The 26,562-nt window shown below is 35.9% G+C and overlaps 1 protein-coding gene across 4 annotated transcripts in view; it reads right to left on the bottom strand.

The window, feature by feature from the left end:
• PEX1 (peroxisomal biogenesis factor 1) overlaps nucleotides 1-26,562 on the bottom strand; it is a 39,745-nt gene that overhangs the window by 5,119 nt on the left and 8,064 nt on the right. For 3 of the 4 annotated variants that reach the window (XM_069461805.1, XM_069461807.1, XM_069461808.1), the window contains exons 4-20: nucleotides 26,252-26,366; nucleotides 25,408-26,153; nucleotides 23,260-23,379; nucleotides 19,364-19,487; nucleotides 18,373-18,476; nucleotides 17,395-17,477; nucleotides 16,116-16,248; nucleotides 12,509-12,605; nucleotides 11,139-11,309; nucleotides 9,205-9,359; nucleotides 8,063-8,252; nucleotides 7,690-7,856; nucleotides 5,722-5,856; nucleotides 2,887-2,951; nucleotides 1,754-1,896; nucleotides 1,567-1,670; nucleotides 550-726 (exon numbers count right to left, since the gene is read on the bottom strand). In XM_069461805.1, coding sequence (XP_069317906.1) covers nucleotides 550-726; nucleotides 1,567-1,670; nucleotides 1,754-1,896; nucleotides 2,887-2,951; nucleotides 5,722-5,856; nucleotides 7,690-7,856; nucleotides 8,063-8,252; nucleotides 9,205-9,359; nucleotides 11,139-11,309; nucleotides 12,509-12,605; nucleotides 16,116-16,248; nucleotides 17,395-17,477; nucleotides 18,373-18,476; nucleotides 19,364-19,487; nucleotides 23,260-23,379; nucleotides 25,408-26,153; nucleotides 26,252-26,366 — 2,829 coding nt within the window. The remainder of the gene's footprint in view (nucleotides 1-549; nucleotides 727-1,566; nucleotides 1,671-1,753; nucleotides 1,897-2,886; nucleotides 2,952-5,721; nucleotides 5,857-7,689; nucleotides 7,857-8,062; nucleotides 8,253-9,204; nucleotides 9,360-11,138; nucleotides 11,310-12,508; nucleotides 12,606-16,115; nucleotides 16,249-17,394; nucleotides 17,478-18,372; nucleotides 18,477-19,363; nucleotides 19,488-23,259; nucleotides 23,380-25,407; nucleotides 26,154-26,251; nucleotides 26,367-26,562) is intronic. The other variant, XM_069461806.1, reaches the window with a different exon arrangement.

Genomic DNA, 26,562 nt, shown 5'->3' with positions numbered 1-26,562 from the left:
TTTTAAATTAAAGTACAAAATAAACTAAATCCATGAAAAGCTGGGGACCTAAAAAAAAAAAACTAAAAACTCCAATTATTTTTCTATTTATATTATCTAATTCATGACATCTCAAATAATATCCTTTCAAACATCAACACAATTTTGCCAATATCAAGGTAATGTTAAAGAAATAGACATCGAACTCTTTGTAATTTTAAATTCTCTGCAAAATCCATATTCCAACTATGGAATATTCAACTAAAGGTAAATTAAAAAAAAATTTTTTTTTTGACACAAGGTCTTACTCTGTTGCCCGGGCTGGAGTGCAATGGCGTCATCATAGCTCACTGCTGTAGTCTCCAACCACTGGGCTCAGGCGATCCTCCCACCTCAGCCTCCCAAAGTGCTAGGATTATAGGTATGAGCCACTATGCCTAGCCAATTTAAATTTTTATACAGTTTTCCCGAAGTTGTTGAAAATAGTATTTTTTAAGGTTGAAATTTTGACAGTGAACTGCTCTTATCATTCACAAAATGTCATAATAACAATCTTCTCATATGACTTACATGGAGTCCACAGGAGAGTAGCCTTCCGTGTAAGGCCTCTAACTGGGCATTGTAAAGTAGAGCTTTCAGATCAGCTCCGGTAAAGGAGTCAGTTACTGAGGCCACATGCTGAAGGTCAACATCATCTGCCAGAGGTAGAGAGTCACTGAGAACATTTAAAATTTCAAGACGTGACACCTGAAGGGAAAAAAACGAATTGATATAACAAAAAATAAAATTAAATATTATCTTCAACTGTGTATCTTATTATTTTTTTCATAAATTAACTTTATACATCTAATAAGCTTTACAAGTAAGTTGAGAAATGTAACCACCAGTCTATTATTTATCTTCCTTGGAACTTTTTCCCTAACAGAAGGAACGCAGGTAATGAAATGAATGAAAATCGGCATTCTTAACTATTCGGTGTAAAAAATTTCTTATTCAGACAATGCTCATTCTCGAGATTTGGGCAAGTGTGCCAAGAAAATATTTCGAAAGGAAAATTAAAATAATTTAAATAATAGCTACATATCACATATATTCAGATATTTCATACCTTTGACTATTCATTTGTCTGTTCTTTCATTCATCTATTCATTAGTTTCTAATTTGAAAACAAGATTTGCAACAAATAGGAATAGAAACAGTTGAAAATCGTAACTCTATGAAACCTGCTTACATGCTTACTCTTCGTATGCTTGATTCTGTATCAGAGTTTTTTGACAGGATAATTGGGTATGTGATCTTTGAACACAGAACGTGGACATGTAACTCTTTAGGTTTCTTGCCTTTTTTTCCAATTAGCCAATACTGAAGGATTATAAAGTTTTCAGACTTGCATGGAAATGGCTGGGCCATAGAAAGGCTTTGCATCTAATTCAGAATCTTTTTATGCTTTGAACAAACAGTGACTAAAGCCTTTGCCTAAGAAAGCTGGTCTTCTAAGGACAATTGCTATTACCTGGAAGAAGTAAAGTTCACAAGGAAAGAGTGTAGCATTTGTTGGGTTTTGGACTCTAAATATGAAATTGTCACCTGATCAGGAGGAGGACAGTATACACATTTATCTAGGCGACCAGGCCTAAGCAGGGCAGGGTCAATCAAGTCAGGGCGACTAGTAGCAGCCAATACATAAACACCTGGAGGAAAAAAGAATTTTTTTTTTACTAAAACCTAGTAAAATTTTGTTATAACAGTGTATTTCTGTATTTATAATTATTACCCTGTAAGCCTTCTACTCCATCCAACTGAGTCAGCAACTGGTTAACTACTCGGTCTGTAACTCCTGTATTGTCATGACCCCTTCGAGGAGCAATGGATTCAAATTCATCAAAGAAAAGAATGCAGGGTTTTGCCGCCTGTGCTCTGGGAAAAACAAACAACATTTCATATTTAAACATTTAAATTCATATTTAAATAATCTCATAAAATTCAGAGTTTGCAAAGTAATTTCAGATATATGTATAAATATATTTATGTATTTTATTTATTTATTTACTTATTAGCAATGGAGTCTCATTCTGTTACCCAGGCTGGAGTGCAAGTGCCAAACCATAGCTCACTGTAACCTCAAACTCCTGGGCTCAAGTGATCCTCCTGCCTCAGAATCCAGAGTACCTGGGATTACAAGGTGCGGGACACCATGCCCAGCTAATTTTTTAATTTTTTGTAGAGACAGGGTCTCACTATATTGCCCAGGCTTGTCTCAAACATAGAGAATGGGGCTTCAAGCGATCCTCCCCACAAAGTGCTGAGATTACAAGCATGAGCCATCACATCTGGATTATATATATTCTCTTAATTGCATACTTTTATAATAAAATTTTTAGAAAAATGGAACAAAGTAAATTTTCAATTTAAAAACCCCCATAATCCCATCACATTTGAATAATTATTTTCTCCCTTAAATATTAGCTTTTATATTCACATGCAGTTTTATAAGTATGCAGTAATAATTATACTCTCCTGTTAAACTGGCCACATGGAATCTTGATGTTTATAAACTAGAAATTGGTAAAAAGGAATTTAGAATTTTTAAAAATTAGAGATAAATTAGAGGTAATTATTTGCTTCATATAAGGACCTACAGAGACTTTTTTGAATAACCACTTATGATCCTACTTTCAGGAATATTTCTATTGTAAATATAAAACCAAATAATTTATATAATATCTAAAATGTTTTACATTTAAGTAGTATTTGGTGAAACAGAATCATTGTCCTCTAATTTATTAATAATTCACATAAATCACAGGTCTCAAACACTAGTTCTTCAAAAAAACAAAACTCAAAAGCATTGACTGATAAACAATAATGGAGTCAATTATTTAAAAAAAACATTCATAGGGAACCAACCTAATAAAAATATCCCGAACAGCTTGTTCACTTGCTCCAATATATTTGCTGAGTAACTCTGGCCCCTGGTAAAACAAAATTAGAGTTGAGATAAAATTATTTAAAAAGAAAATATAACTTTGATTTTTGACTAAAACTAAATAAATCATGGAAGATTTTTATTATGATTAAATGAATGTCTCTTAAATATATTTTAAAAAGTAATGTGTGCTGGAATAAATATCATATCACAATTGGTGTTTCTTCTGCCTAGAACATTTATCCCCAGATATTCTCATGGCCTGTTGCTTCATTTCATTTAGATCTCTGCCAAAATGCCACTTCTTCAGAAAAACCTTACCGGACAACTCCATCTGTGACCCACTTCAGTTCCTCTATACCTCCTTATCCTGCTTTTCTTCCTGCATGGTACCTAGCACCACCTGACAGTAGATTATATGTTAGACGTGCTATCTGCTTTTCACCTCTCTCTACTAGTAAAACATAAACCCCTAAAAGGCAGTTTTGTTCACTGCTGAATCTCTACTGCCAAAAACAGTGCCTGCCACATAAGTACTGAATAATCATTTGTCGAGTGAACAATTGAATGGTTTAAAAAGGGACAAAGTCCCATCTATCTCAAATCTTTGGAGATTCCACAAAATACATAGAGACATGACTTACTTTAATGAACATCTTCAATTACTGAAACCAATTTATTTGGATAAGAGTTGAATCATATATTGTCTTTCCTAAAAGGCAACTGAAAAACTTTTCAAAAAAAAACTTCACTACGTATAGTAAAATCAATAAATGAGAATAGTCTTTCCTTAAATTTGGATCTCTTAAAAAACTGAATAGGTCCTAAAGGGATTTCCAGTAAAAAATCACTACCTCCAAAAGACGAAATACTGATTGGGATGTGTGACCAAAATAACGAATTTCTAATACACAGCCATCTCGACATCTATATTACTCGACATTACTCGACATCTCGACATTACTATATTATTAATATTTACTTACATTTCCTCAATACAGTCAGAGAATTACATGATTAGAGGAGGTTACAAGAAATATTAATAACTAAGGCGAAATAATAGGAACAGGTAACATAATGGTGTCAGCGAAGGGCACTTATCTTTGATGGACACCTCCTAGGATCCACCCTGAGCCACCCAGAGAGAATTAGCTTCCTACTGAAATCTTCCCACTGGGAACTCAGCCCAAATTATAATTTGATAATTTCCAAAAGGGGAACAGATGTCCTCCCTAATGGAATAATCTAAAAGCTTTAACCTTAAAAATTATGTTTTAAAAAAAACAGTGAAACTACATTCTAGTGCAGGTATAAAAAGAAGAGTATGGTCATGGTTTCCCCAGAATCCAGAAAAAGGATACGAAAATTTTAAAGTTTTAGTGTTTCTCCACCATTGCCAAGGTACCTATGTGTCCAGCTCACAAAAAAACGTGATAAAAAAGGGTAGGCAAAACCCTACTACATATTTCTAAGCTGGCTTTCAGATTATAAATCAAAATTTTAAATAAGGAGGATAGAATATATGATTCCTTTGCCTTGAAATCTAATCACCCTTTGATAAACTAATATTGCTGGTGTGCTAAAACTGCACAACTAAGGTACTAGGCCCCAGACCACAATGACATACCAGTGGTGGACTGTGAGACATTATCCAAATGATCTGCTAGCAAGTCCCTTAATTGCCACACTCATCTTGTACCTGAAAAAACTTAGACCTAGTGTGACAGAGCAAGGGTAAGAAACAGCCAACGAGTAACAGAACCATACAAAGCCCAGCTTCCAGCCTCAGTGTGGTCTCCAGCCACTAGTCTTTTAAGTTTTCTTCCGCCTTTAAGTATAGTTTGCCCTTTTATCTGAATATTTGTGTATAATCCTACTCACAATGTATGAGGATTTGCCTTAAGCAAGAATATAAGAAGCCCTATGAGAGAGGTGGCTCATTACTCAATTTCATACAACTTTAATAGACAGATCACTGCTTCTACCAGCTTCCAAATGTGAGACTAACCAACTATCAAGAAACATAAATGGTGTTGAAGATGTGGAAAATCAGGGACCCCTATACATTGCTGGTGGGAATGTAAAATGGTGCAGTTGCTACGAAAAACAGTTTGGTGGTTCCTCAAAAAGTTAAATAGAGAATTACCCTATGGCCAACAATTCCACTCCTCGGTTTATACCCAAGAGAAATGAAAACATATGTCTACACAGAAATTTGTATACGAATGTTTACAGCAATGTTATTCATAATAGTCAAAAGTGTTCACTGGGTACAACGAACACTATTCTGCTGATGGGCCCACCAAAAGCCCTGACTTAAGCATCATACAAGATATCCATGTAATAAAAACACCTGTACCCCTTAATTAATATTATGAAATTTAAAAAAAAGGGTGGAAATACCCCAAATGTTCACCAAGGATAAATGGATAAATAAAGTGTGGCATATACACACAATGGAATATTATTCGGTCACGAAAAGGCATGAAGTTCTGATCCATGCTATAACTTGGAAGAACCAGGAAAACATTACACTAAGCGAAAGAAGCCAGACCCAAAAGGTTGCATATAGTGTGACTCCTTTTACATGAAATACACAGAACAGGCAAATCCATAAGAGACAGAAAGCAGATTAACGGTTGCCAGGGAATGAGCAAAAGAAAAAATGGGATGAAAAAGTTTTGAAATTAGAGAAAGATGGTGGCTGAACAGCATTGTGAATGCACTAAATGCCACTAAATTGTATACTTTAAAATGGTTATTTGCATGTTATGTAAATTTTACCACAATAAAAAAGAGATAAATACACAACATACCTTGACACTAATAAAATTCATTCCACTCTCTCGTGCAATTACCCCAGCTAGTAAGGTTTTTCCTGTTCCAGGAGGACCATACAACAGTATTCCTGTTCTTTGTCGTATGGGCAAGTTTGCAAATAATTCTGGATACTGAAAAATATTAAAAAATATGAAAAAGATATAAAGTTTAAACAGAAATGACTAAGTAGCAGCAAAAGATCAATGTACAGAAAAAAAGTATTCGGGCCGGGCGCGGTGGCTCACACCTGTAATCCTAGCACTCTGGGAGGCCGAGGCGGGTGGATCGTTCAAGGTCAGGAGTTCGAGACCAGCCTGAGCAAGAGCGAGACCCCGTCTCTACTAAAAATAGAAAGAAATGATCTGGCCAACTAAAATATATATAGAAAAAATTAGCCGGGCATGGTGGCGCATGCTTGTAGTCCCAGCTACTCGGGAGGCTGAGGCAGTAGGATTGCTTGAGCCCAGGAGTTTGAGGTTGCTGTGAGCTAGGCTGACGCCACGGCACTCAATCTAGCCAGGGCAACAAAGTGAGACTCTGTCTCAAAAAAAAAAAAAAAAAAAAAGTATTCAAATGGTGATAACTGCTACCTTTCTTTATTAACAGGAAGCACAACAGTGGAAAATAAAATTCCTACTAAAAATAATAAATGAACTCAAAGAAACTACCATGGGTTTTTCCCAATTGAACCACAGAATACATTCTTGATAAAATGTATATAACTACATCAGAATTTCTTTCCATTTTTCCTGTTTTTAAAAAAACATTATAAAAGTACTACAATAAAAACAAATAAAACCCAATCTTTTAACAAGTATACTGCCTTACTCTTATATAATTCAATGGGGCAAGTTACAGTAGCTGTGTACGTTCAAATATATTCAATCAAAGACAGTAAAAATCTCCCAAGAGTCTCCAGGCTAAGTAAGTGATTAAATGCTTCTCAATTACCTTCTAAATCCAACTGCTCAGAGAGCAAGAGAACTTTTTGAACAGGTGAATCAAACATGAGGTTACTCTCAGTCAGCAATATCCTGGTCTCCTTTATTAGGTATGCCTCTTTAGTTCCACCTGCTGACAAGGTTCCGACTCACTTCTACCTCCGTTCTAATCAGAACGAGGCCCCAAAGTCAGCAGCTATGCGTATAGTCTCCATGGACTGTTTCTGGATACTAATGCTTGATGCCCAGTCCTGGCATCTGGGTCATAATCCTGATGGCTGGTACTTCATGTCCATGTTCTCTCACACAGGCTTAATCCACTGTCCTGGGCTCCACTCAACATGTCCCAGGCCCCTACAGCCACTGTTCCCAGGAGTTGTCATCCAGTTACATGTAACCCAAGGTCCTTACTCACCCATTTTTTTTTTTTTTTTTTTACCTATTTGCATGGGTCTCTGATCTCATGAAATGATCCATGCTTCTCGGATCTGTGACTCAAAACACACTACCTCCTAGACTCTACCATCTGATCTACTGAGGAACAGTCTACGTCTGCCTCCCTAATGCTGCCATCTGCCTGGCCTATGCTGTCTGCCAACTCTGCCTTGCTAGGACTAACACCCAGAGTCTGGAAATCTAGCTTAATCCACCAGTCCTGTGGACCTAGATGACTTTTCCACCTCCTAGCTAATTCCTATCTATTTCTGTTCAAATCACAGCAGACGGTTCATCTTGCTTTAGTACAATTTGAATGATTCAAGTAAAATAGAATTACGAAATTCACATCAAAATGTATTTACTGTAACTATCACCCCAGCTTTCCATTATACATTTCTTATGGGCAAGGAGTATATCAAACATTTTTACAAATCTGCTAAAGTACCTAAAATAGTGCTGGACATTTATTTGGCAACTCAGTAAGTATTTGTTGAATCAAACTGAGATTGGGCAAGCAAACACATAAAGCCAAAGCCAATGATTCAGTGGTTCTTCTGGGAGTATTTGCTTTTTTATAAAAAGTACCTTGGCTGGTAACTGGATAGTATCCACAAGTATCTGCCGAACTTCATGTAACCCACCAACCTTATCCCAGCCCAGGTCTCTAGGTTTATGCAGGTTGACATTTCGCAGAGATGCAGGAATAAATCCTTGAAGAGCCTTTCGGAAATCCAATGTTGTTAAAACTAATTCTGTTTAAAAATAAACAAAACTTCTTTTGGTAGTCATATTTTAATATATGAATTTTTAAAATATGCCATCATCTTAGCTAGAAATGCTAATTGTGGACTCAAATAACTGCTTATTCATTTACTACAATGGAATTTGCCTTACTAGAACTACATTTCTCCACAACAAAAAGCAGATTTCAGGTTCAGTTTTTAATAGTAAAACATACCTTCCCTGCTGGATATACTCTGATGAGAGAGACAAGAATGTATGGCTCGATCCACAAGCACTGTAAAATCTCTAGCCACAAACCCTTCAGTTTCTTTAGCTACATGCTGCAGGTCAAGATCAGTGAATTTGTTTACATCACAGTCCAGTTTATTTTTTATTATATTATGTAGAATTTCATATCTTTGCTCCTAAAGAAAAAACACAAAATTAAAATTTCTGATTTTATTCAACTGTACATTTTAGTACATACATTTGGAGAAGAATCAGGTTGACACAATCTATAGTGACAGAAGGCAGACTGGTGGTTGCCTGGGGGTGGAATGGGGGAGGGATGGATTGCAAAAGGGCGCTAGGAAACTTCTGAGAGTAATAACAATGTTTGTTACCTTAATTGTGGTGATGGTTTCATGGTATATACATGTGTTAAAACGGATCAAATTGTACACTTTAAATAATGTGAGTTTGGTGTACTTCAATTATATCTCAATAAAGTTGTAAAAAAAATCACATTGATAAATGATTGCCATTTCTTTCTCCAATAAGAAGCATTTCTAGTGATACATGGTTCCTCTAAGAGCAGTTTTTTTGGCTCATATAAAACTTATTTCTAAAAACATATTCAATGACCAACATCACTATCATTCTGTTATACTTAATAATAGGTATACTACCTTTGTTCTTCAATAAGTTAATTAGCACAAGGTCTGAATATTTGGGGTAGACACTACGTGAGAATTTTAAACAAGAATTTTAAATATGCCTGAACATACTTCTCTCAGCTTACTGCCACGAAAACCCTCATGAGCCATGAGTCTCCCAAGGGGACTAAGGGCCATATGTGCTGGTGGAAAAAAATGTTTAATCAAATTTTTAAAACACATCTATCTGTATTTCTCACTGCTTTTTCTCATTCAGAAGAAATACTGTTTTCAAAAAAGTAATTTCCTTGGAAAGTACATACTAACATTTCAGCTGGCTGTAAATTATAATTTGTGCCTCTAGCACAATATATACCAGATGTTAACTTTTAACTATCCTTAAGATCACTAATAGAAGCATAAGTTTAAAGCCATAAATCATTAACAAAATAATTTCTATGAAAGGGACATATTTCAATATTCTTTATAAGTAATATATTACCTGATTAGGAGGTTGAATATGTTGGAAACACTGAAATATGTGAATTCCTTGAGCAGAAACAAGTAACGGATGTAGAGAATGTTGAGACTGACTTGTGGCAATCAGTGCAACCAAACTTCCCATGGAAATAAACTCTTTCATCATATCGTTCAAAGCTAGAATTAAGTAATATCGTGTAAATGCTTATGAAAAAGAAATACAACATTTTAAATTTATACATTCATTAAAACTAATGATACTCTAATGTTGAGCTTTAGGGTGCAGTATATATGGTATAGCTCCTTCACGCCTTTTAAAAATTAATCCATCCATTCAGACACTGATTTATCTATTGAGGACCTAATATAGGTCAGGCTCTTAATGGAGGGATAGCAGGTACGGTAAATTTGGACTGTATGTCAGAACAATGTCTGAAGAGGTTCTCTACTCCTGGACCTTATAAAGTAAGTGAAAATTCCAGAAGGGTGATTAATTTTCATATTGTTTTCTGTTTATTAAGCAAAATACAGCTCATATTCCTGACTCCCTGAACAACCTCTTTCCATACCAAGTCTTGCAAGGTTTGGTATGAGAAAGCCAGAACTGAAACAGGCATTAATAATGTATATTTGAGTCCGGACCTAGAAATCCACAGCACTCCCTTAAACACTAGATCCAGTAGTTTTACAGATGCTATAGAATTCAAAATTTGAGATTAATGCTAGTTAATAATAATACAAGTCACTGTAATAACATTTTGTATTGACTTCAGCTCTTAAAAACTTTGAGGCAGCTCAATGCTACCAAGCCCTCCAAACTTTTCTCCCCACCAGTCCTCTCCTCACACTCTAAGCTCCAGACAATGGAGTATTCCCCAACATAGCACGATGTCTTGCAACTCTGCGCTTTTGCCTGCAGACCATACTTTTTTTGCTTCTTCATTAGCATGAAATTCCTTCAACCTAATTTCTATTCCTCCATCAAAACTCAGCTCAGTAATAAACTCCTCCAAAAAACCTTCCCTGGCCGGGTGCGGTGGCTCATGCCTGTAATCCTATCACTCTGGGAGGGCCGAGGTGGGTGGATCGTTTGAGCTCAGCAGTTGGAGACCAGCCTGAGCAAGAGTGAGACCCTGTCTCTACTAAAAAATAGAAAGCAATTAGCTAGACAACTAAAAATACATAGAAAAAATTAGTCAGGCATGGTGGCACATGCCTGTAGTCCCAGCTACTTGGGAGGTTGAAGCAGGAGGATCACTTGAGCCCAGGAGTTTGAGGTTGCTGTGAGCTAGGCTGACGCCATGGCACTCACTCTAGCCCAGGCAACAGGGTGAGACTCTGTCTCAAAAAAAAAAAAAAAAATAAAGCCTTCCCTGATAACTCCTCACCCCACTTCACCCTCAATTTCGGTTGTATGCTCCTACAGTACCGTGTATATACTTCGAGCACAGTATATCCTACCACTTCCTAGTTGGTCACCTGGTCAAATTATTGAATTTCTCTGAATTTCCACTTAGTGACCTGTAAAACCAGGAAAATAAATGCATGTAGAGTACAAAGCAATCCCTAAGCTAGAAAGGGCATTTGATACATGGTACCCATCATTATCATTATCACTCTATCCTCAAATTGTTTACTTTTCTTCCTTCTGCTAGTCTTTGAGAACACAAATATTTGTCAAATGAACAAAAGCAAGAGTAAACCTATAAATTAGACAATTTCTAATAAGTAGAATGAAAAGACCCCAAAAGACTAAACCTGAACTTGCAGAATTTTCATACTTTTCTTACTCTACCAGTTTTGCTAATAAAAAACAATTGTGGAATGCTACCAGAGGCCTCGAAAACAACACTTAACATAAACACACTATTCTCTGAAGAGAATAGATTTACCATGAAGACTAAAAATGCTGACTGACAAAAGAAAAAGGCCTTAAGCCAGTAGTGGATGCATTACCATGTGCGAGCCGCTGGCTCCGCACAGTGTCAGGACTGTGCTCATGTTCCGGGACGGCAGGCTGTCCAACCACGAGATCAAGGTCATCCAGCAGAACAACAGATGGTTGCCTCCATGCGGCCTCTGAGAAAGCTGCCTCCAGGGTTTTTTGTATGTTTTCAAGCCTTCTTCCTGATACAGAAGATATGAAATGGTCTCAGTGTTATTTCAGTGCTGGGAAAGTTCAGGCTGCATTTTTGAAAGCATTAGAAAAGCTCAATGTTGATTTAACAATGAAAATTCAATCTATATTTTGTTAATATACCAATCACAAACACTTTTAATCATTAACGTTGTTCAATACATACAATCTCAAATACATACAATTTCAGTAAAGGGCCAAATTTTATAAAACTAAGAAAAGGAATTTGCTATTATAATTTCTTTATGTATGTATGCATTTACTTATACACAGTCTCACTCCATAGAGAATTTCAGATGGCTTATAACAAAATAGTAAAATAAAAACTGAATGTGGGAAAAGAGTAAAGGGTCAAGATTTGGATAAAATCAAAAAAATCAAACACAAACGTAGTTGCCTAGAGATCCTAAAGTGGCTATATTTGAATCACAAATTTGGCTTTAAACTTTCTGGTGAGTTCAAAGTTAATTTTCAAAGAACAGAAATCATACAAATTCATAAGCCTATGTAAAGACTTCCTATTACTTAGGCCTAAATTTTCAAATGAGGCTTCAAGCAGGACTCAGAGATGGACAGTGTCTCCAAAAACCACCTTTATAGCAAATGAAGTGATGCGTTTTCAAAGACTATTTCATTTCTTATTATATACTAGGTAAAAGACTGAAAGTATAAAGACTAGTTGGGACTACGTGGTAGTGGCAGCCAAGGGGGAAATATTAACTGTTTCAAGTTAATTTAACTAAATAGATAATCACGTAAACGCTAAGGACTTTGAAAACTGTAAATTCTAATTCTCCTCACTGTTCACAGCCACCTACTTTCCCTGCTGAGGCAACCACCCTACCGGTTTCCCGTAGCAACTCAGAGATCATTTATACCATTAGAGTATATTCTAAACGTTAACTTTCTCAGAGTGGCGTGAGTTGGCATTTCCAGGAATATGATCTACGGTGAATTTTGGCTAGGAAAAACAATAGGCCTCCATCACATATGGAGAGTTTTAGAAATTTTATCAAAACATTAGAAAGCCAAAGACTTAAAATTTCTAAGAGATTTCAATGACTAAATGATGAACAGAAAAATTAAAGATTAGATGATATTTGTATTTATCACATTAACAGCATTAATAGTAACATTTCTGTCTTTGTACCCAAGAAGGGATTTATGTAGAGTGTTACCGTACTAATACCTCGTAAAGCTTTACAGTCAACTGTCTCCACGTGGGCATCCAACATGTCAAATGCTTCTTTACAGACTGCTTTGGCTAACGTTGATTTTCCACTTCCCTAGAAAATAATTGTTTCATGAGAGTTGCCAATATATTCAACCACAGAAATACCTTCTGTCATTGTGGCAACCACAAAGATTCAGATTCCTCAATTAATAAGTATACCTCAGTCTAGTTGCTGTGTGGAGTACGCAGGTGTTACAGAAATATAGCGCTCTTCCTTTAAGTTGCTAATGTGCTAGGAGCCAGCTACATCCTATGTTCATTATAGTGCATAGATAGAAAATAGACATATAATTTATTTTTTATAATTTCTTAGTTAAAACAATCAATATTTAAACTTTTTACCTTTAAAAACAGGTAATGTTTTACTAATTATTATCAGAAGGAAATAATATGAACATTAAATAAATTTTCTAGATAAATGAAACTTATTCTTATCTAATTTCAACTATTTTTAATGGAAAAATTTATAACTCATTTTCCTATTATCTTAAAATAATTAATTTTAATTAAAAGTTTCTTAGTGATTCACAGTCATTACTGTGATCACCAATTAGTGTACACTGCAACCTGCAGTGACTATTAAGGTAGACAGAACTGTTTACTTTTATATTAAATGGCACTAGACTGGTTTTAATCCAATGTATACTTTTTTTTTGATACAGAGTCTTACTCTGTTGCCCAGGCTAGACTAGAGCACCATGGCATCAGCCTGGCTCACAGCAACCTCCAACTCCTGGGTTCAAGTGATCCTCCTGCCTCAGCTTCCCGAGTAGCTGGGACTACAGGTGCACAACACCATGCCCGGCTAATTTTTTCTATTTTTAGTTGAGATGGGGTCTCACTCTTGCTCAGACTGGTCTCGAACTCCTGACCTCAAGTGATCCTCTCCCTCGGCCTCCCAGAGTGCTAGGATTATAGGCATGAGCCACCATGCCCAGCCAAATGTACACTTTTTTTTCCAAGTAAAAACTTTTTTTTCCTCATTATAAAAAAAATGGAAAAATACAAAATTGTAAATACTTAATAAAGAAACATAAAAAAAAAACTTCTGTAATTATCCCACCTCACAGAGGTAACCATCATCAATTGTTTACCATCTTTCCAGACACTCCACACACATTTTATGTACATTTATAAACACAGGATTATAGTATTCATGAGGCTTCAGAATCTTATTTTTTACTTAACACTAAATCATTGTCCTTTTTCCACGTCAACAAATACACAGCAGCACTGGCTCCCTAGTACACGACCACTGTGGGGATGTATTGAACCACCGTGTCTTTAACAAGTCCCTTCTAGTATATATTTATATTGTTTCCAATTTTTAACTATTATAAATAAAGCTAAAATAAACATCAATATACATACAAGCTTACTTATCTGTCAGATTATACTCTTAGAAGTGGAATTACTACATCAAGAAGTACACATATTAACATGGCCATAGTGCCTCCTAGAAAGACTGAACACTGGTAGGTTTTTATAGTTCTTTTCATATCAGTGACTTCCCTCAATCTACTATTATTCCTTACTACTGTTGTTTGTCTAGTTCTAACAGCCCCATTAGTGTAGCTCTAATATTTTGTTTTCATTACTATAGACTAGAAAACAACCAAGCTTGATATGCAAAGTCTGAAATTTAGGAGGCACTCAACAAATACTACCATTATTATAGTATACAGAATTGCACATATATTTAAAGTCAACGGCTCCAAAGAGTAAAGAAATGATAGGTGCTGGGTACAGGCCCCACCTGTCATCAGCACTTGCCTAGTCAGGGGCCTTTTCTCCTGACTCAAAGTAATTCACTTTGTACAGTACTTCTTAGTTTACAAAGCTCTTTCATACATATTATCTCCCTTAAGTGAAGTTAATCCTAAAGAGCACAGATGAGACACTAAAACTTAAACTGCCTGAAGTTATAGCCAGTAAGTAACAGATCAGAGGAGGGAGTCAAATACGGGTCTTCTGCTTGTTCTTCCCATTAACTATGCTACCCCTAGGTGAGACTGTGGAAGTCTGGTTTCTGAGGCAGTAGGATATTGTGTTTCCAAAATAAATATTCCACCACAATGATGCATTTTTGAAACTTGACATGGATAATTCAGATACACAGAGTAGCTGCTATATTTTATTTATTCTGCTTAATTAATTTATTTTTTAGATTTCACCACGTTGGCCCAGGCTGGATTTGAACTCCTGGGCTCAAGCAATTCTCTCTGCTGAAGCACCTGAGTAGCTGGGACTATAGGTGTGTAATTTTTGAATTAAAAAAGCACAAACACTCACAGAGACCACACTGTACCCTTGGAAACAATACTGTATTGGTAGAGAATAAGACTGTAAGCTCTTAAAAAAGACAGGGAATCTATATTAGGACTGGCAAAGATTAAAAAGAGAAGACGGCCAGGTGCGGTGGCTCACGCCTGTAATCCTAGCACTTTGGGAGGCAAAGGCTGGAGGATTGCTTGAGGCCAGGAGTTCGAGACCAGCCTGAGCAAGAGCGAGACTACATCTCTACAAAATATAGACAAACTAGCTGGGTACAGTGGTGTGTGCTGGTAGTCCCAGCTACATGGGAGGCTGAGGTGGGAAGATCACTTGAGCCCAGGAGTTTGAGGTTGCAGTGAGCTATGATGATGCCACTGCACTCTATCCCCAGGCAACACAGCAAGACCCTGTCTCATAAAAAAAAAAAAAAAAAAGAGAGAGAGAGAGAGAGAGAAGACACAGATCACCAGTATCAGGTAACAGGTATCTATCACGACAGATCCTGTGGGCAGTAAAAGGATAATAAGAGAATACCACAAATAGCTGTATGCTCATAAATTCGACAACTTAGAAGAAATGCACCAGTTCCTTGAAAACCACCAAACTACATGTCAGCTAGGATGAAAGAGATTACCTGAATGGTATTATGACCATTAAGGAAATTGAATTTGTAATTGAAGAACTAATAAAGAAATAGCCAGGCCCAGATGGTTTCACTGGAGATTTCACCAAACAGTAAAAGAGGAACGGACACCAATTTTATATAATCTCTTCCCCCGACAAAAGAGGAGAGAATACTTCCCAACTCATTTTAAGAGGCCAGTATTACCATGATAGCAAAACCAGACAAAGACAGTACAAAACCAGAAAACTACAAACTATTATCTCTCATAAACTGAGATGCAAAAAATTTCAACAGAACATTAGCAAATATTAACAGAACTCAGCAATGTATAAAGAATGATATGCCATGGCCAAATGGGATTTATTACAGGTAAGCAAGACTGGTTCGACATTTGAAAGTCAATCAACCCTATCAGCATCCTCTCAATAGCCTAAAAAAGAAAAATCATATAATTATATCAATTGACACAGAAAGAGGGCAGGCAAAACATCAGTCTTATTCATTTTCACTCCCCTAATACCTAATAGCAGCCACACAAAAATATGAGTGAAGGAAAGAATGTTTTCCATATCTCATATTAACAACCCTATATTAGTTGACCAAAACCCAAAGAAAGAGAAATGAAAAGTTATTAGTGAAAATGAGCACATTTTAAGCACACACCTTTCCTCCTGTAAGTAAAAGGGCTCCATTCCTAAGTCCTGCCACAAGGGACATCAGCTGCCGAGACAAAGGGCGTCCCAGGAGGCTATGAGTGATGTGCTCCATGGAGGATATGCCTAACGAATTCACTCCTCTGCAAAACACATAAATTGTTACACGATAAAAGGCTGAAGCAGGATAAAATCTGGCTATAAAAAAATGCTGAAACTTTCCTTCTCAGTCTAGTTAATGAATTTTAAAGGAGTAAAATCTTAGAAATTCTCCTATACTTGAGAGAAAGTAAATATTAATGCCAAATCTGATTCACAGCTTCTAAAATTAATTTTATTACTTTCAAACATGTGCAGTAACTAAAAGTTTTGCCCTAATAGAACTCCTGAAGGAATCTGTCTTAACACACATACACACCCTATGACTTTTGGTTAGGTAATCAAATGGGTGCTTTTGAAGTGTTTGGGCTAACTCAAAACGTATTTCTGCTTAAACATCACCTTGAAATCCAGTTTCAACCTGTAGATGATACAAATGTGAATTTTAACCTACTTATTGACTCTGACTACTACTTTATTTATGATAATAGAAATAATAAGTTCCTAAGATTAGAGTCTGAACTGAAGAGATTTTACTTCCTATTAATGAATATTGTGCTATATTTAAACATTTTTAGTTTATGGCTTAATCCTTTTACTAAAACATTTACAGATAATACTATTATAGGAAATCAAATCACTACTACTACATCTACCAAAAGCCTCTGTGAAGAATTCTAAGAGGTAATGTATGAGATTCTCATATTGTATGAGAAATAAACTAAGAGGAGCTTTTTAGATTTCTTCTAAATGTTGATAAAAATATAAATAATTCCAATTATGCAGTAATATAAAATAGTGAAGGAATAACTTAATTTGAAATATTTTTGAACATTCAATTAATATTTTTGCATTTAACCTTTAAAATATACTTATTTGCTCCAAGAATTATTGTTTTATTCAAGCACATATGATCCAGCTGATATTTAGTTGCTTTCTTCTCACAAATCAATTTTCAAAGTAAAATTTCTAATAAGCTTCAGACTTTCACTTATCTAAGAAGATAAGGCAAATTGCTAAGCTATCTGTGAAAATAGAGACAATCCTTGAAAAAATATCTACTAATGCATTAGTAAGATCATTCATTGACATTAACATCTACTGTAATATTTACACATAAAAACCCTGCCAGAGATACTGCCAAAACATGTCTCTGTTTTAAACATACTAGTTTGGCCATAACTTCTTACCCCAAAGAGTTCAGCTTTAAAAAAGGAAGAATAAAGTCAATTTCCTCACTGTTTTCTTCTTTTACCATAGGATCTAGAAGGACCTATAGTAGCAAGGAAAAATCAGTTTTACATTTCAAAGTATGTCTTTTGCCTGTTTTTCTAGGGTCCCAGAAAACTGAATTGCTGCTTCTGTTATATCAGAGAGAATAGATAAATTATGCATGCGAGATCATTACTTAAAACATCCTTGACAATAACAACTTACTCATACAGGGAACATAAATATTTATGGTCAATAAGCAGAAAGAATGTTATCTTCTTAATACATTTAACAGATATATCTTTATTTGCAATTTTGATTTGTGTCACAATTATTCTTTTCACAATTCTTACATCTGTATCTTCTCTGAATTGTATTGTTTCAATTATATTTCAAAAATAAAGAAATAATGTCTAGTTCCAAACCACCAAAATTCTAAACAACTAGACTAGAGCATTATCAATTCTATAATGACAAGAATGTATAGCCTAACTAAAAAATAATATTCTAAAAAGACCCCTCTTAAAATACTTCTGGAAGAAAAGTGATCTGATAATATTCACGTAGAGTTGAAAATTTAAGAATTGTCAAAAAAAATGTGTCATAAAATTGCATGTAAATATATTAATTTTTAAAATCAAACCCCTTAAACTAAGTTTCCTTTTGTTTCAATAGAAGAATTTTAAATCATGATCCATTTGCCAGTTAACACAATCAACTCTATTCTTGAAACTTAATTGTGCTAAGACATTCATTTGTAAAAATTCAGGATAATCTGTATAGATAATTTAAAGAGATTATAGAATATAATATTTTAAATCAAGTTATTCCTTACTCTTATCATTTGGGTTTCTAATACACTTCAGGATGCAAGGTGTCGAAAGGAAATTCATACTGCATTATTAATCACATTTAACATATATTATTTTATAAAATGTTCAGCAGTATGTAATTACTTGTATTGTAGTCTTCTGCAGCAGATTGGTACTCAACAGAAAAATATTTTTTTCTTTTTCTTTTTCCCAAGAATGAACTACACTCAGAGAAAACTCCTTCAACCCTATTAAAAAGAAAGTAATAAATGGAGAGTTAGTCCTGAAACTGAGATGAAATCATTTAAGATTTTAAATGTCAAATGTATTTAAATGAAAGTTATTCTGCAATATGCAAAATCTACTGATTAATTATCATTATTATATTTCACTGTTCACATGTGTCACAGGTTGGAAAAACAATTAAAAATGTAGGCCGGGCGCGGTGGCTCACGCCTGTAATCCTAGCACTCTGGGAGGCCGAGGTGGGTGGATTGCTCAAGGTCAGGAGTTCGAGACCAGCCTGAGCGAGACCCCGTCTCTACTAAAAATAGAAAGACATTATATGGACACCTAAAAATCTATATAGAAAAAATTAGCCGGGCATAGTGGCGCATGCCTGTAGTCCCAGCTACTCGGGAGGCTGAGGCAGTAGGATCGCTTGAGCCCAGGAGTTTGAGGTTGCTGTGAGCTAAGCTGACACCACGGCACTCACTCTAGCCTGGGCAACAAAGTGAGACTCTGTCTCAACAAAAAAAAAAAAAAAAAAAAAAAAAAAAATTAAAAATGTATAACTGGCTGGGCACAGTGTCTCAGGCCTATAATCCCAGAACTTTGAGAGGCTGAGGTAGGAGGGTCACTTGAGGCCAGGAGTTCAAGACCAGCCTGGGAGATGCCCTCTCAACAACAAAAAAATCTTACCAGGCATGGTGGAACACACCTGTAGTCCTAGCTATTTAAGAGGCTGAGGTGGAAGGATCAGTTGAGGCCAGGAGTTTGAGGCTACAGTGAGCTATGATCATGCTACTGCTCTCCAGCTTGGGTGACCAAGCGAGACCATCTCTTAAAAAAAAAACAAAAAAACAAAAAACGACTATTTAAATAGAAAAAATGTCAAAATAACAAATTTACCCACCATCTTTAATTCCCAGCTTAATAAATTCTTCCTCTGATATTATCAAAGGGAGCATGGCGGTAGTAGACAGCTGTAGCCATGAGTATAATGCAGTTTTTACATCTTCTTCACTTATGTCCTTAGGCTGTCAGTGGAAAGAAAGGAATAATAATGAATTATCCTGATATCTGAACTTAAGTTTAACACTCTTATTTTAACATCTTATCTTTTTTTTTTTTTTTTTTTTGAGACAGAGTCTCACTCTGTTGCCCAGGCTAGAGTGAGTGCCGTGGCGTTAGCCTAGCTCACAGCAACCTCAAACTCCTGAGCTCAAGCGATCCTCCTGTCTCAGCCTCCCGAGTAGCTGGGACTACAGGCAGGCGCCACCATGCCCGGCTAATTTTTTCTATATATATTTTTAGCTGTCCATATAATTTCTTTCTATTTTTAGTAGAGATGGGGTCTCGCTCTTGCTCAGGCTGGTCTCGAACTCCTGAGCTCAAACGATCCGCCCACCTCGGCCTCCCAGAGTGCTAGGATTACAGGCGTGAGCCACCGCGCCCGGCCAACATCTTATCTTTTTAATAAAACGTAAACCTTAACAAACAAAGCCAGTGAATGATTTTCATATTCTATAGACACAGATTTGGGCTCTGACATTACAGTTAATACAATGAGTACAGTGTAGCCTGAAGAAACATATATGTTAAGTGTCAAAAGTTTTAAATGCTCCCTTTCCCTATGCTCAGTGATATACATACCATAATGTGGCTTACTCAATAACCATTCCAACCCCATTCCCCCTCATCTCCCTCTATTATAGAGGAAGGAAAGCAAAATCCTCGATTCCCAGCTTGGAGCTATGTATCTGTGTGTGTGTGTGTGTGTGTGTGTATGTGTGCGCGCGTGTGTATCCATGTGATATTACTCTGGCCAATGGCGGGAGTCAGCAATCCCTGGGAAGGGCTTCCTTTCCTAATTAAAGGCAGTGAAACCTTGCCAGGAGAAGTCTTCTCTGCCTTGTGCCTTTCTTTCTGTTTCCTTAATACAGACATGATTCCCATTAGCATAGCAAGCATCTTGCATCTAACAAGAGGAAAGTTACAGGCTAAGCATGGCGGAAGAGAAAGACCAAAGGAGAAGAGATGCTTGATGACTTGGTTTAACCACCATGAGCTCCTTTAAACGTCCTTGTACATGAGAAAAATAAATCCTTTATATGTTTATGCCACTGTTTCTTGTCTTTTTTTTTCTGTTAAACTGTCCACAGTCCTGAAATACTCAATAAGTAGAATAGTAATAAATAATTCAAAGTTATATACAAATTTTAACAAAACATTACTAGTTTTTAAACCTTTTAAAGTAAAATTAAGTTTTTAAACCTTTTAAAAATCATCAATATAAATTAAAATAACAAAAATTCACATACAAAAGATGATTAACATCTGCCTAGGAAAATAAACCTCTACTCTACCATTTCTCAAACTGGTCCATTTCTGTTCTCTCTCTTCATCCAGAGTCAAGCCTAGGATCTGCTGTCAGTTTTGACCACTATCTAAAGTAGGCTAGCTAAGAAAAGGCCTCATTTTCCCATTCTTAGAAATCACAGAAAAAGTTAGTTACTTCTTTGGATATTATTGAGCAATGGGACTAAAGACCTAAGTGAAGTCATAAAATACAAATGAGAACTATTTAAATAAAAAATTTTGGTATCAGAAAGCATCTCCCAGTTCTAGAATCAAACATTTTCATGTCCCAAGTGCTCAGAGAGGCCTGCCAAACGTCATATAGCTTCCACCCAAATATGCAACTCAGGATAGAAAAGAAATTTTGCTGGGTGTGGTGGCTCATGCCTGTAATCCTAGCACTCTGGGAGGCTAAGGCAGGAGGATTGTTTGAACTCAGGAGTTCAAAACCAGCCTGAGCAAGAGCGAGACCCTGTCTCTACTAAAAATAGAAAGAAATTAGCTGGACAACTAAAAAATATATAGAAAAAATTAGTGAGGCATGGTGGTGCATGCCTGTAGTCCCAGCTACTCGGGAGGCTGAGGCAGGAAGATTGCTTGAGCCCAGGAGTTTGAGGTTGCTGTGACCTAGGCTGATGCCATGGCACTCTAGCCTGGGCAACAGAGTGAGAATCTGTCTCAAAAAAAAAAAAAAAAAAAAAGAAAAAGAAAAGAAAAGAAATGTTATAGTATATCCCATTACTGAGACCAAAAAATCCCCACATCTGATGACCAATGGCTTATTATTTTCTTACATAAGGAGCCTAATATTTGAAAAACACCATGACCAATAACCAAAAGGTTAAAATAAAACATTTTATAAATCACTGTGTACCATATAGCCAATGTGTTATAGAATTGAGCACTTATTCTATTTGTTTTCCTCTTCTCTAGATAATATAAGCTATCTTATTTGGTGTTTCATCTACTAGAAAGTTCTGTTAAATTGGTTCTTCCATGGTATAATGACCATCATGAGCTCAATGATCCAAAAGTATCATCTGAATTATCAGAGAAAGATTAAATTGTGTTGCCTTTCTTGAACATATAATATAATAGTGACTTTCCTATTTTATAATTATTTGAGAACTGCTAACTCAAACTGGTACATATGATAATACTCTATTAAAAAGATTTTGTTTTGGGGTTTTTTTGAGACAGAGTCTGGCTATGTTGGCCAAGGTAGAGTGCAGTGGTGTTATCATAGCTCATTGCAATCTCATGCTGGGGCTCAAGCATCCTCCTGCCTCAGCCTCCTGAGTAGATGGGACTATAGGCATGCACTATCATGCTGGCTAATTTTTCTATTTTTTGTAAAGACGGGGTCTCACTATGTTGTTCAGGCTGTTCTTGAACTCCTGGGCTCCAGTGATCCTCCCAGCTCAGCATCTCAAAGTGCTGACAGTACAGGCATGAGCCACCATGCCTGGCCTAAAAATATTTTTAAATAAGTTCAATATCTCATTTCCTGACCACGCTAGTTTCCAAAGAATTAACTGAGTTGAAAAGTAAAACAGTCTAGCACTCTTTTAAGCTGCAATATTCATACTGAAATAAGGCAGAAATTTTTAAAAATTACATGGATATGGCAAAAATATCAATTTCTTAAAAGCCAAAATTATCCATATTTGCAGTGGTACTATATAATATGTTTATCACTTATTAAAGACTTCTTGGCTTTTGAAAAAGTAAAACATAGAACTGCCATATGATTCAAAAATTCTACTCCTAAGTATATACCCAGAAGAATTTGAAAAGAGGAACTCAAACAGATACTTGTACGCCAATGTTCACTGCAGTATTATTCACAATAGCCAAAAAGGTGGAAACAATCCAAGTGTCCGTCAACAGACAAATGGATAAACAAATGTGGTGTGTGTATATATATGTATACACACATACATACACACAAAATGGGATATTATTCAGCCATAAAAAAGCATGAAGTTCTAACACATGCTACAACAGAGATGAACCTTCAAAACCACTATGTTAAGTCAGATACACAGGACAAATATTACATGTTTTCACTTACTTGAAATATCTAGAATAAGCAAATTCATAGAGATACAATATAGATTAGAGGTTACCAGGGACTGGGGAAAGGAGAAGATGGGGAGTTATTGCTGAATGGGTGCAAAGTTTCTGTTTAGGGTGATGGAAAAATTTTGGAAATAGGTAGTGGTAATGGTTGCACAACATCATGAATGTAATTAATGCCATGGAATTATATACTTGAAAATGGTTAAAATAGCATATTTGATGTAATATATATCTTAACACAATAAAAAAAAGACTTCTTTGTCCTTCTAGCAAAAAGTACTACAGCATCCTTATTACTTAGCTAAAGCAACTAGAAATTTTAAAACACTTGTAAAAGAATTTTGATATAACATGTGTATTTGAACTCACTAAATTCTCTCTAGGTTGTAACTTCAGAGATCTTGGAATTTTAGGGGTGATTTCCACTGGAGTTATTCTGACTACTGCATGCATTTCTATATTTAGTCTCTTCATCAGGTCATCTGGCATCTGAAATTTAAAAATAAATTAACAAAAATATAAATATATTCAAAGCTTGATTAAGAAATATTTCATAGCATAAATATTGATATAAGCTTCTGTGAATTCAGGTGAAATTATAGAAGCTATCCCAATAACTCATAGTTGTCATAGTCTGTTCAAGCTGGTATATCAAAATATCATAAACTGGGTAGCTTATAAACAACAGAAATTTGTTTCTCACAGTTCTAGAGGCTGGGAAGTCCAAGATCTAGGTGCCAGCAAATCTGGTGTCTGTTGAGGGTCCTCTTCACAGACAGTGCATTCTTGCTGTACCCTCACATTACAGAAGGGGTAAATGAGCTCCCTTGGGTCTCTTTTATAAGGGCACTAATCCCCTTTGTGAAGGCTTCTCCCTCATGACCTAATCACCTCTCACAGGCCTCACTTCCTAATACCATAACCTTGGGGATTAGGATTTCAGCACATGAATTTGAGGGGAGACACAAACATTCAGACTATAGCAATAGATATTATTATTTCACAAATATTTTAATTTTCCTCCTATATTTCTTTCCATCTGTTTCCATATTCCTCAGAATTAGAGCTTTAAATGGATGTATATGACTCCATCCACAAAAATCATCTTTTAAACTATGATACAATTACATTCAAATTAAGTTTTATTTGCAATCTTTAAGCAGTCTTTATCTATGAAAATTAAGAAACGATGAACAAGCTGGAATGGCCAAAGATAATCACAGGTAATCTGCAACAGGCAAAACTAAGTCCAGACAAAAACTTCATCTAAAAGGCAAAGGGTAAAATTTCTCACACCCACTAATGAAAATGTTCGAAATTTAGATTGTGGTGATGGTGGTACAACTATTTTAAATATACTAAAAATGACTGAATTATATACTTTAAGTTTTATCTCAATAAAGATGTTTAAAAAATTTGTCACGTCCTTAAATATAAGCACTCAAAGACATGAAGACTACTATTTCTTGGTGGAAAAAAGCATAAAATAAAAACTCTAAGGTGCATACCCTGACTTAAAAACTAACACATTTAACAATTAAATTGTCTGTTTAAAAAGAAAATCACCATACTTCACAGGGCAATAAAAGTTTAAGTCAATGTTAACTTGTTAGTCATATCTCCAAGTGATCGACTCTGGTCTCTCAAGTCAAGCCTGTTTGATTTCAACTACTGTCACTTCTCATTCCTGTGGTTCTTCAACCTTGAAAGTAGAATGGGAAGTGCAGACTTCTTACTGCTCTCTCAGTATGGTTCCCAGTATTTTAACCATCAGCACTCTTTCATCCTATGTTCACTATACAATTTCAAGGAAATAAAAGGATATTTCCACTTAAGCAGAACCAAGTAAACCATAATAAGTTCTACATTTTTAATTTGAGGATGCAGTAGTATCTCCTAAACTAACAGTTTAAAGCTAACAGAAAATAATGGTTTGGAGCTTTAGTAAATGATGTAGGCCAAAGAGATTAAAGCTTTGTAAGTTACTTGCATAAAGTCATATGTAAAACTCTGGGAGTAAAAGATATCTACAAGGGAGACAACCTTACCTTCTTATTTTTCTTCCCTTTCCTAACAGTTTCCTCCCAGTATCACTACGAAGTTTTACTTCATAGTGAAACTTCATAGTGGTTCAAACAAATGGGGCCGGTAACTCACAGCATTAATATTTGAGGTCAGGATGAGGGAGCAGAACACTCCGTGCTGAGCATGAACCCTAGAGCCAACCTGTCTGAGCTTGAATCCTAGTTCTATCACTTACTAGCTATGCAACCTCAGGCAAGTAATTTTGACCTCTCTGGGCCTGTACCTGTCCAAGCTTATTTGGCCAGAAAATATATAATCTGTACCCAACCTAGGACTTTACCTTATAAGCAGAAATGTGTCCCCCCCACCAGTGCCTTTAGAAAGTGTTTCTTTTCTACTGGTTTTTGATTTATATATAAAATATTCTAACTCACAATTTGAGGAGGTTTAAGCAACATAAATTTTCCCCAAAATTATAAAATTTGTACCCACCCACACTTTCCCGAGATGGAGAACCTCTATGTTTTTGGTATATTTTATGGCATTCTTCAATTCTTCAAGTCCATTCCAGACTACCTGTAGCACACAGGCCTTACCAGCTTCTTGACTATGACCTGAGCTACTATCTTTTTGATCTAGTGGCTGTGACATCTGCTTCTCTTTTTCAGGTGACAAGACATTTTGCTTTGTTTTACTTTGCTGTTGCTTTGGAGAAAGTAGCTTAACTAGCTTTCCATAGGTCACAGTAAAGCTGGGCTCCACATCAAAATATTCCTGATCCCATGGAAATACATGAATGGCACAGTGTCTGTGAAACATAGAAGTTGCTGATGCATTACGTATACTGGGAGGCTGAGATTTGCATACTCTGAAAATATTGTCTAGAGGAACAACCTCTGACTGTGTATTTTTAAATGCACTGATTTCAGTTAAACCCCAAGATGTCTCTTGGTTCTTCTTAGAGCCGAAAGAAAAAATGTTTCCTATCATAGTCCATAAGCCTGGAACCTCTGACTCTGTTTCAGTAGATCCAGTGACTCCCACAGTATTTGACTGAAGTTGCTTGGTTTGAAGTTCTTTTGTCATTCCTTTTTGGTATCTTCCAAAACTATGAAATTTTCTAAATGCATCATCTGTGTTTGAAAATGTATTCTCCTTGGCTTGGCGTATCTTTGGCTGAATGAGGAGTTTGGTGTCAGTTTCCAGTCTTCCATAAGTGGCAGCTGGCATTAGTGCAACTGTGTAGAAAACAAAGCTCATGAGTGCGTGTTCATCTCTACTTGGGACTCAGTGCTACATTGTAGAGTATGACAGCAAGTATTGCAATTGTACCTACCAATCTGGATAAATATGTAAGTTTGTTGATCAACCCAAACAGGAAAAATGGCTTTTGGAAAAACTATTCGAATTTGATCTAGAAGATGCTCTTCGAGAGAAGCAGCATGCAGCTCCTAGAACCAACAGACAAAAAGATCAATTCACTTTACATTTTGTCCATTCCATGTCTAGTAAGAAAATATCAATTCATTCTTTTTTTAAAAAATAAACTTCATTGTATATATTTAATGTATACAACGTGATGTTATGGGATACATATAGATAGTAAAAAGGTTGCTATAGTGAAGTACATTAACATATCTATCATCT

Source organism: Eulemur rufifrons, chromosome 29 (genome assembly GCF_041146395.1).
Source record: "Eulemur rufifrons isolate Redbay chromosome 29, OSU_ERuf_1, whole genome shotgun sequence".
In the NCBI taxonomy this organism is placed as follows: Eukaryota; Metazoa; Chordata; class Mammalia; order Primates; family Lemuridae; genus Eulemur; species Eulemur rufifrons.
The sequence above is the reverse complement of the archived record's forward strand: the minus strand, read 5'-3'. Positions and strand labels throughout refer to the sequence as shown.